Below are 10,433 nucleotides of genomic sequence, written 5' to 3' on the forward strand. Positions count from 1 at the left end.
TGGAATGAACTGTGAAAGATCTGGCTTTACAACCTGATCAATACAAGACAATTCTAAAGTAATCATGAAGAAAAACTTGCTATTCACCTCCAGAGAACAAATTGATGAACTCCAAGTATAAATTGAAGTATAATTTTCTTTCTTTTCCAATTAAAAAAAAAATTTTAGAAAATATAAAAAATATTTTGAATTATTTCACATATATAATTAATATATTTCTTGCCTCAGTAGGTGGGAAAAGGTTGGGAGGGAGGAAGAATTTGGGACTCAAAATTTAAAAAGAATAATATTTACAATAAATAATAAATTAATGGGGAAAAAATTAAATAAAGCCCTGTCCAATATAATATGATGACTACTTACTCTTCTGTAGTAGTTCTCAAATTGTGGTCAGTAGACGCTACAGAGTCCCCAAGACCCTCTTTTTTTGCGGGGGGAAGGGGGATGAGGCAAAAATTATTTTCATAATAATACTAAGATATTATTTGATCATTAAAATTCTGTTCCCTTTTCCAACTACATCTGTGTGAGACTAAATTTTTTTTCTTTTCTTTAAGCCAAACTAATATATCATAACACCTTGACTACAGAGATATGAGAATCCAGATGTCTTCTGTTAAGCTAGATATTAAAGAGAATTGAGGCAGTCGGGTAGCACAATGCAGAGTGTCCCACATGGAGTCAGGAAATGTTCATTTCCAGGCTTCAAATCTGGCTTCAGATACTCACTTGCTGTGGGATCCTAGAAAAGTCACTTAACCTTATTGGCCTGGATTCAGTAAAATGAGCTGGAAAAGGAAATGGCAAAACACTCCAGTATTTCTGTCAAGAAAACCTCAGATGGGGTCATAAAGAGTTAGATACAACTGAAAAATGATTAAATAGAACAAAGAGATTCGCAAAAATGTATAAACAACACTACTCTTCACATTATTATTATTATTATTATTATTATTATTATTATTATTATTATTATGGAAAATGAGTATCATTTTAAATTAGTAAATATTTAAAATTTTATCACTTTCAATTTCTCATATGCTGAAATAAATATGATGAATATCTTGGACAAAAAAAGTTCTAATTCAGTTCCAATTGATCAATAATGGACAGAATCAGCTACACCCAGAGAAGTAACACTGGGAAATGAGTGGTGTAAATTGCATTTTGTTTTTCTTCCCTGCTTATTATTACCTTCTGAATCCAATTCTTCCTGTGCAACAAGAGAACTGTTCGGTTCTGCACACAGATATTGTATCTAGGATATACTGTAACCTATTCAACATGTAAAGGACTGCTTGCCATCTGGGGAGGGGGTGGAGGGAGGGAGGGGAAAAATCGGAACAGAAGTGAGTGCAAGGGATAATGCTGTAAAAAATTACCCTGGCATGGGTTCTAGCAATAAAAAGTTATTAAAAATGGCTAGTAACAGGAAGGTACCTGGAGGCAGAATACACTTCTAAGTGTATTGACGAAGTCCAGGAGTAGGATGACCATATAACAACAAATAATCAACCAATTAGCAAACATTTCTTAAGCCCTACACATGCCAGCCATTGTCCTAGTAAACAGTGATGCAAAGACAAAAAAGAAACAAATATATCCTTTTAGCAATTTGTAGATATGTGACATAACAGACAAATAAACATGTACTTAGTAAATAATGTTAAAAATTCATTAATAATCTGATATTAGCTTAAAATGCCACAGAGTTCAAATAAAATGCCTTCATATGAATCATTATAATCCTTTTCCTTATTCCTCTAAACTTTTATAGCACTGTTTATATATCTCTTTTGAAATTATTGGGTTCTAGGATATACTGTAACCTATTTAACATGTAAAGGATTGCTTGCCATCTGGGGGAGGGGATGGAGGGAGGGAGGGGATAGAGGGAGGGAGGGGAAAAATCGGAACAGAAGTGAATGCAAGGAATAATGCTGTAAAAAAATTACCCTGGCATGGGTTCTATCAATAAAAAGTTATTTTAAAAAAAGAGAGAGAGAGAGAGAGAGAGAATCCCTGCTGTTAAGCTGTTATTGATATATTTGCCAAGGAATGTGGAAACTTTTTACAGAAGCACTAATTGTCACAAAAGTAGTCTTAAAAAAGGCTAGGCCACCATTTTTCATTTATCATCTTCCACTCTACAACTCTGAACTTTTACAGCTGACATTCCTCCACAGCCATGGTAACCAGATCAAGAAGCAATGAAGAAGTCTTTACCAAACATTTCCCCTTCTTCACTTTCTGGTTTCTTCCATAAAGCCTTTTGAACTAGATAAGGTGAGATCTTTCAAGATAGTTGTGAAAGTAAGGCTTCATCTATTTCAAAGTTTAAGTAGGCCTGAAGGACTTTAAGCATTAAGTCAAGGGCATACTTAAACCCCCACTCCTGCCATCCTCCTAAGGGCATATTTAAAGTCTCCTCCCTGTTATCCCCCTAAGGGCATACTTAAGTCCCTTTCTTATTATCCTCCCTATTTCAACCAGATATGGGCAACTATGTATTTATTGATCAAGTTCAATTTCTTGGATAGTTCCCGCTTTTAGAATGTTAAGATCCTCAGCCAATAAGGATGAGGGTCAGTGGTGGGAGGGGAATTTGCGTTAGGGATTAAAAGCATCGACCCTTCCCCCTACAGTGCTTCCTCCCTTCGATTGTCTGCTCGATGGGTGGGACATCCGATTCTCCCGAGAACGTATAATAAATTTTGCTTCTAGAGATCTCTCCAGTCTTTTTTATTAAATGGCTTCTGACCCACACACTTTCATTTGAGTATTTCTAGTTCCCAGCTTTACTACAGTTTTTTTAAAATAGCCTACTCAAATTGGCTAACAATAGGTCCCAGGCTAAATTGCTTCTTTATCACAAATGTTTGGCAACTTTTGTTAGAATAGCTAAGAACTGGCTACTCAGGTATTGCTTACCTATTCAGGGAAAAATGAGGAATTAACATAACAATGGTTTCAGTGAAGTCTCAGAAGACATATATTAATTGATGCAGTTAAAAATAAGCAGAATAAGAACAATTTATACTATAACAATAGGCTAAAAACAATTTTAAATGTTCTAATGAGATTAAGGTGAGTAATTTGCACCAAATGATGAGACTGATATAGGCACCAAATGTTGGGGTTCCTTCTTGTGAGGAATTCATAGTGGACTTTCTCCTTTGGCAAAAAATAAATTTACTTACAAGAAGGTTATAAACAAAATGAAGAGGTAAAATAGGCACTAGTAATGGTAAATTTGAAATAGATTTGGGAATGCATATATTTGGCAAGGAAAGTGGTTTTAACAATTAACAATGGAAAAAACAAGTTCTCGGCTGGAACTCTCTGAACGAGAAGAAAGGGAATACAAACTAAATTCTAAAAAGGATTTAGCACCCTAAAAGAGTTAAATTAGCTATGAGGCTTGAGAGAAGGAAGGAGCAAGAGGAAAGACATCTGGAGGCAGAACATTATCACAGATATCATAGCAAACTAACCCAAAAAGGATTTAGCAAAGATAACGTAGACCTTAGGCAGATTAACAAGGGAAACTTAAACCTGGGGGAAGGAGGGGTTCTGATTAGATGTAAAGAGATAGGATTATCCAAGACCTCCATTGGGGATAGGATTTAAGGTTGAGTTTGATCCATATAAGTGCCCTTCCCTGCTGGCCTCAGGGAGTAATCTTATCAGTATTTTGGGCTTCCTGGGCCCACTCCACCTAGCGACCCAGGACCTTATCAGTTAAGAATTCTTAACTCTGTCCAGCACAATAACCAACTACTCTTCTAGAGCAGGGCTTCTTAAACTTTTGTCACTTGTGATCCCTTTTTGTCTGAGAAATTTTTACATGACCCCAATTATATAGGTACAAAAAACAAGTATACAAATTAAACATTTACTGATAATAAATCATAATTTCATGACACCCATATTGTTATGAGACCCTATATGGGATCACAAACCAGTTTAAGAAGTTGGGTTCTAAAGGAAAAGATATATATATATGAATATTAAGTGATGCTAAATGAGTGTGCTTAAATGAGACACTTTTTTAAACAAGGGTGATTTAGGATCAAGTTTTACTTGACTGCGTAGTTTTAAAAAAAGGTTTTGCTTTTCCTTTTTTTTTTCATTGATGGGGAGGGAATGTGAGAGGAAGAGAAATAATTTCTTTTTGGAAAGTAACTATAGAACTCCCATCAGAAACAGAACAGTGGAGACCCATGATCGTGGTACTGAGGAATTCCAAACCCTGCTTTGCTTTTAAAAGGTCACATATTGGTGAGGAGAATTGGAGAAGAGATGGGAAAGGTTGAACCAAGGGTTTCCAATGCAGCAAAAAACAACAAAAACAAAAAATAACACCCTGACTCTATTCCTTCTCCCAAGCCATAATCTGACTCTGCCCTCTAAGAAAGGAGGTGGGATACTTTTTTATACTTCATTATAATAGTACTATAAATATTTCTTGTATACCAAAAAAATAGAAAGAAAAGTGAAAAGATGTTTTTCAGCAATTTATGACTCGGGCACTCATGTTACATTGATAGTGACAATAAGCCTCCCTAGATATTACTTAACTTCTCTATATCTGTTTCTCCACACTTCTCAAAGTATTGTCAAATTTAGCAAGACTATTTAAAAAAGAAAAAAAATTGGAAATTTATCTAAGTCATTCTTATCCATCCCAGAAAGCATCATTATTACTACCTTAGGAAATTATGTAGAATTGCCAAACGCAAGACAGTTTGGAATAACACTGAAGACAAGAGATTGTCTGTTAAGTTTTCCCCCAAATACAAAAATAAAGGCTATCACTCATTTCCCCCTTGTTGCAGTGCTCCCAATAGTCTAAAATGTTTTTGTTAGTACTGACAGTGTAAGAGCTCTTGTGTTCCATATGATTGGGCAAAATTAAAACCAATTGTGAGAAATTAGCAACAGCAAACAGAGCAGAAAACAGAGGGGAGGTGGGAGGGGAGAAGGGGGGGGGAGAGAGGAAAGTAGAAGAAAGTTGGAGTGGGTTAGAAGAGTTAATTAAAATTAATGTTTACTTGGTTATTCCATTCTCTGTGTAGGTGGTCCGATAGAACCCAACAAGGGAGCCATTCAGCCAGCCTTTGAAGTTCATGGTCAGGAGATAGGTGCTTCCTCCAATGTTTTGAGGCAGTTCTTCCTCAGCCTCAATCACCACATATTCTTGCTTCTTGTACTCAAAGCACCGCTTCACTGGGACCTGCTCACCTGAAGATTTCTTTAGCACTGGAGAGGGGTTGGTGATCCATGTCTCCCGAATATGCAGCCAAAGATGTTTGGTGGGTTCTGTCACATTGATATGGATGGTGACTGTGCCTGTGTAAGTATCCTCTTCCATCACAGGTTTCACCTCCAGGTCGTAATGCACAGGTTTGATGTATTCGGGCAGTCGGAAATTTGTCCACTGACCACTTTCATCAGCATTGGCAGGGCAAGGACTGGCCTCATGTGGAGGAAGAGTTGAAGGTCCAGGAGTTGAAGAGCCCGGTATGTTGGGAGTTTGTCCAGAATCCTCGGATGTCTTGCAAGATAGTCCCACGGAAAGTCCTACTATTAATCCCACAACAACCACCACAGCACAAATAATGACCACATGTCTTGTTCTTATACAGTACCTCTTAGAAGTCTCATATTCCAAAGGATTCATTTTTGTTTCCAAGTTCTAAGAATGAAGCATGAAAAAAGATAGCGGTCTTCACGACTTTCTCCACACTTCCCTGTTCTCCCCCCCAATTTTGGAAACCAACTCAAGGCTGACGGTCTCCGTTTTCTATTCCTCCACCTCCTTTTTGACCCGCCCATTTTCCTCTCCCCTCACATTCCTATGGGCCACTCAGTTAATGAGTATTCGCATTAAAGCAAACACACCCACCTAGAAAGACATATTTGAAAAACAGAGGGAGAAAGTGATAGAAAAATCCTCCCCTCAGCTGGTGGAGGAAACCATCAAAGTCGGAGAACGAAAACTATTGTTAAAAACAACTCATAAACAGCAAATCTGGATGCCTGCCACTGCTAGTCCTGCTGGAGTGAGTTAAAGTTAAAGCCGTGCTGAACTTATCAGCAACCGAGGGAAAGCTGCATGCCAAAAGACTGTCAGCAGCTGGTTCAGGAATGGGAGGAGAGGGAGAGAGGGAAAAGAAGCAGAGACTGAGAGAAGAGACGGAGACTGAGAAAAACAGAGGGAAAAAAAGAGAGATTAAAAAGAGGCAAAAAGAGAAAGAGAAGAGAGAGAGAAGGAGGAGGGAAGGAGAAAAAAGGGAGAGAGGGAGAGAGGTGAGGAGTGAAGGAAGGAAGAAAGGAGAGAGAGAAATAAAGTATTTTTGTTTATATATATATATATACCTTAGAAAAACTCAACTTCTGCCTCCAAGAGTATTCCATTATTTCATTTTTCTTTTTACTGAGTAAAATTCTCTTGAATGTGCATTTCAGAAAGTAGAACAAATACTATTTTTTTTCAAAACTTTGAAAGCAAAACAATATTTTTTTTTCATGACATGGAATCACTTATATTCTGCTGACAGTAACAATTTGGGGAAAAAATATTAACTCATTCAACCCCTGATACTTGTGTGATCTTAGAAAAGTCACTTAATTTCCTTGGATCTACATTTCCTTATCTGTTAAATGTAGGGTTGGACTAGGTGATCTCTGAATCCTCCCAGTTCTTTAGAACTCAGCTAGGGTTCTAATATCCCATGTTTACTATCTACCCCACCTATAAAATGTGTAGCCTCTGAGGTCCTTTGCAATTCTAGGAATCTGCCAAGTATTTGCTGGAAATTATTCATCAAGTGTTATTACTCTGTTGATTTTTCCCCTAAAATTGATCTTGTCTATAACTTGTTTTTACAATTATTTCAATGTTGTCTTCTCTCCATTCCTTAGACTATAAGTTTCTAGAGGGCTGGAATTCTGCTTTTGTCTTTTGTAAACCTGCAATTGCACATATTAATCACTTTTAATAAATGTTGGTTGACTAACGTAGCCATACTTTAGATCTGTTGAAATAGGACCAATGAGAAATTAATTCAATGGGGAAGTTTAGATCCCTGAGTAGTGGGATGGGGAAAGGAAGAAAAAAGACAAAAAGAAGAGAAGGAAAGGGACAAAAAAAATGAAGAAATAAAATTCTTTGCTTTACTTGAATGCTAAAAGGAATCACAAGATAGAAATCCTAAAAGATCTCTTGCAGAAAGTTGTCATAGGAACAATGGAAAGAATGTTGCATTTTTAGAATCATAAGATAAAATTCAAAATCCTGGTCCAGATGCAGACACTGTGTGACTTTGGACATGTCACACAATTCCCTGACTTCCAGTTGCCTCATATGTAAAAAATATATGTTGCCATTATCACCAGATCTACTTTCTCCTTTCCTCTCAACACCACTATTAGTTCTACTTCCACTGTATCTCTGACACTGTTCTGATTTCCTTTGCCACCATCCTAGTCCAGAACCTCACTACCTTGTGCCTTGTTTAGTTGTGTCCAACTCTGTGATCCTATGGACTACAGCATGACAATGCTATACATAGAGGTTTTGGATATTGGAGTGGTTTGCCATTTTCTTTCCCAGGGTCACATAGTGACTGTCTGAGACCAGAGTCGACCCTTCCTGACTCCGGGCCCAACGCTCTTTCTATTGAGCCACCTAACTGCCTACCAAATGTCTACTTAACAAATCTCTTCTGTTCAATTCACATTTTATACCACTACCAGCAAATCTCCATCCTCCCGAGGTCTGGTTATGTCCTTTATCTGTTCAAAAATCTTCAGTAGTTCCTGGTTGCTTGACCAATAAGGTCCAAATTCCTTTACCTGACATTCAAGACTCTCCATAATCCAATTATTTTATTAATCTTTATCTCTGACTTTGAACTGGATTATTATCTTTCCCTGTCACACACCCTAAGTTTCCCCACCCTAGTGCCCTGAACTCAGTACCTTTCCTATCCTGGAATGTTCTCTCTTTTTCTCTCTACCCATTGAGTTCTTACCATCCTTTAAAGTCCAACTCAAATGTCACCTCTTTCTAAAAATCTTTCTTGATCTCCTTTGTTAATAATAAGGTATATATCCTTGCACTTAGCCCAGTGATTGGTTTTGTATCTTGTTTACATTACTCTTATTATGTATTACCACCTTTTACAATTATCCCTTTATTATTAGATTATAAACTCCATAAGGACAGTGACTATGGCTCATTGAAACTCCACATCTTCCATTTATACCTAGCACAGTAATTAATGCATGTTTGGTAAAATGAGTTCAACTGAAATTGAGTTCAACCCTTTTACTTTATTGAGAAAGAAAATGAGAGAAGCAAAGGGATATGCCCAAAGACCAAAGCCAATATAGCTAGATATGATAGAGATGGAATGAGAAATTAAATCTCCCAGTCTCAGGGTCAAGTAGGTAGTATAGTAAGGAATGATCAACACTGAAGAGAAAAAAAAAAACAAAATAATACAATAAGGAAGGGTACAAAATAATACTCTTCTTTCACCCCCTATCCTCCAAAACAAGGTAAAAGAAATGACTCTTTCAATTACCCAAGCATGATTCAGTGAATGAATGAAGCCAAAATGAAAACAGGTGATTTTATCAACTTTTTATTCTTCTTCTGGATAATCTTTTTAATTCGCAGAGGACATAGAGCAGAGGTCCTCAATCTACAGCACATGGGCCAGATGCAGCCCACTGAGGACGTTTATGCAGCCCGCCAGGTTATGGAAAAATCAGACCGGAAATGACATTTAATCTAAACTCGCATTAGCAACGCACACTTCTGGCACTGGGCAGAGGCGGTGGAGACAAAGTGTGACGCGATACCGAGGTGAAGTGAGTTCCCAGGCTGGGTGTGTGGTGTGGGGAAGGGAGAGAGATGCAGAAGACTGAGAACTGATGGCCCACGGCCTTGTACAGTAACGGCAGCCACCACAACAGACAGGCATGGGGGATGTAGAGTAATGGCAGCCACCACAACAGAAAGGCATGGGGGATGCACAGTGCATGCTGCCCATATCACAGACCCTGCAGGGGGAATTCACTGCAGCACTGAAGGTCGGAATCCGGAGCACAAAGAGAGGGAGAGAGAGTGTGAGAAACAGAGGCATCACAGCACAGAGGCAGCTTGGGGGAAGTTGGGCATTGCAGTCTGTATGTCTCTGTGTGGGCAAAGTTATTGCTGTTATATTGTTTTTGTAATGCTATATGTATATGTTAGTATTTTACTAATAGCAATTTGGAATCCCTAGGAAATAATGATGTCAAGAAAAAGAAAAATTGACTCGGCGTGTAGGATATTCAAAGAACAGTGGACTTATGATTACTTTTTCATGCAGTATGAGGAAAGAGCTGTTGGGCTGCATTTGGAGTGATTATTACTTGGAATTGAAACTAAGGCTGCCTCCAGAAAACCTCCCTGAGATGTTCTAAACATCTGTCCCATCTTAGGTGAAATTCTACTTTAACTCTTTTAATAAAATTTCGTTATTGTACTCACCCTAATTTCTGGGTCAGAGAGACTTTTCCACTGGATCAGGATCAGAGGCTTTTCCACTGAGATCAGGGTCCTGTAAGTCCCATGTTCAAGCACCAAAATGTGGTGTTCTTCTTCTTTAATATAATATAATGGTTCTCTGGGAGCAGGTTTCTCAGGGAGGTTTACATAAAGGTAAATGTGATTGTTTGGTTGGAGAAGTGAGAAAATATAAAATATTAAAACTAAAAAATACATTGACAACTCAGCAAAACTGAAGCAGAAGCAGCTAAATATTTCATCACTGTGAGCAAGTTTTCAAGTTGCCAAGCTAATAGCACACACTGGCACACCATTCGTGGAGGGAGAATTTGTTAAAAAATGCCTTCTTTCTGTTGCCAAAGAGATGTGTCCAGAGAAGGCCGATTTATTTAATACAGTGAGTCTTTAAGGATCTACAATTACACAGAGGATTGAAGAAATGGGAGACAATCTGCATCAGCATTTGCAAAACTCCATTTAAAAAAATTTCATATTTTTCCTTGGCACTCAATAAAAGCAATGATGTTTGTGATTCTGCACAACTTCTAATTTTTATTCATGGGAGGAATGATTATTTTGAAGTCATAGAAGAGCTTGCTGCACTGCAAAGCATCAAAGGAGCAACTACAGGAGAGGATATCTATGAAAAGGCTTGCCAAACTATGAATGGTTTGGAGCTGGCCTGGGCTAAACTAGTCAGCGTGACAACTGATGGTGCTCCTAGCATGGTGGGGTCTAAGAAAGGAGTAATTGCTCACATTAACCAAGAGATGGACAAACATAACCATTCTCATCCAATAGCCATACACTGCCTCATCCACCAACAAGCGCTGTGTAGTAAATCCCTGACTCTGTTATGAAAATTGTG

At 37.9% G+C, this 10,433-nt stretch overlaps 1 protein-coding gene across 1 annotated transcript in view; it reads right to left on the minus strand.

Moving 5' to 3' along the window:
• ENPEP (glutamyl aminopeptidase) overlaps positions 1-5,759 on the minus strand; it is a 116,802-nt gene extending 111,043 nt beyond the window's left edge. The window contains exon 1 of the mRNA XM_051964388.1: positions 5,055-5,759. Coding sequence (XP_051820348.1) covers positions 5,055-5,683 — 629 coding nt within the window. The 5' untranslated portion in view covers positions 5,684-5,759. The remainder of the gene's footprint in view (positions 1-5,054) is intronic.
• Positions 5,760-10,433: the final 4,674 nt, after the last annotated feature.

Source organism: Antechinus flavipes, chromosome 6 (assembly GCF_016432865.1).
Source record: "Antechinus flavipes isolate AdamAnt ecotype Samford, QLD, Australia chromosome 6, AdamAnt_v2, whole genome shotgun sequence".
In the NCBI taxonomy this organism is placed as follows: domain Eukaryota; kingdom Metazoa; phylum Chordata; class Mammalia; order Dasyuromorphia; family Dasyuridae; genus Antechinus; species Antechinus flavipes.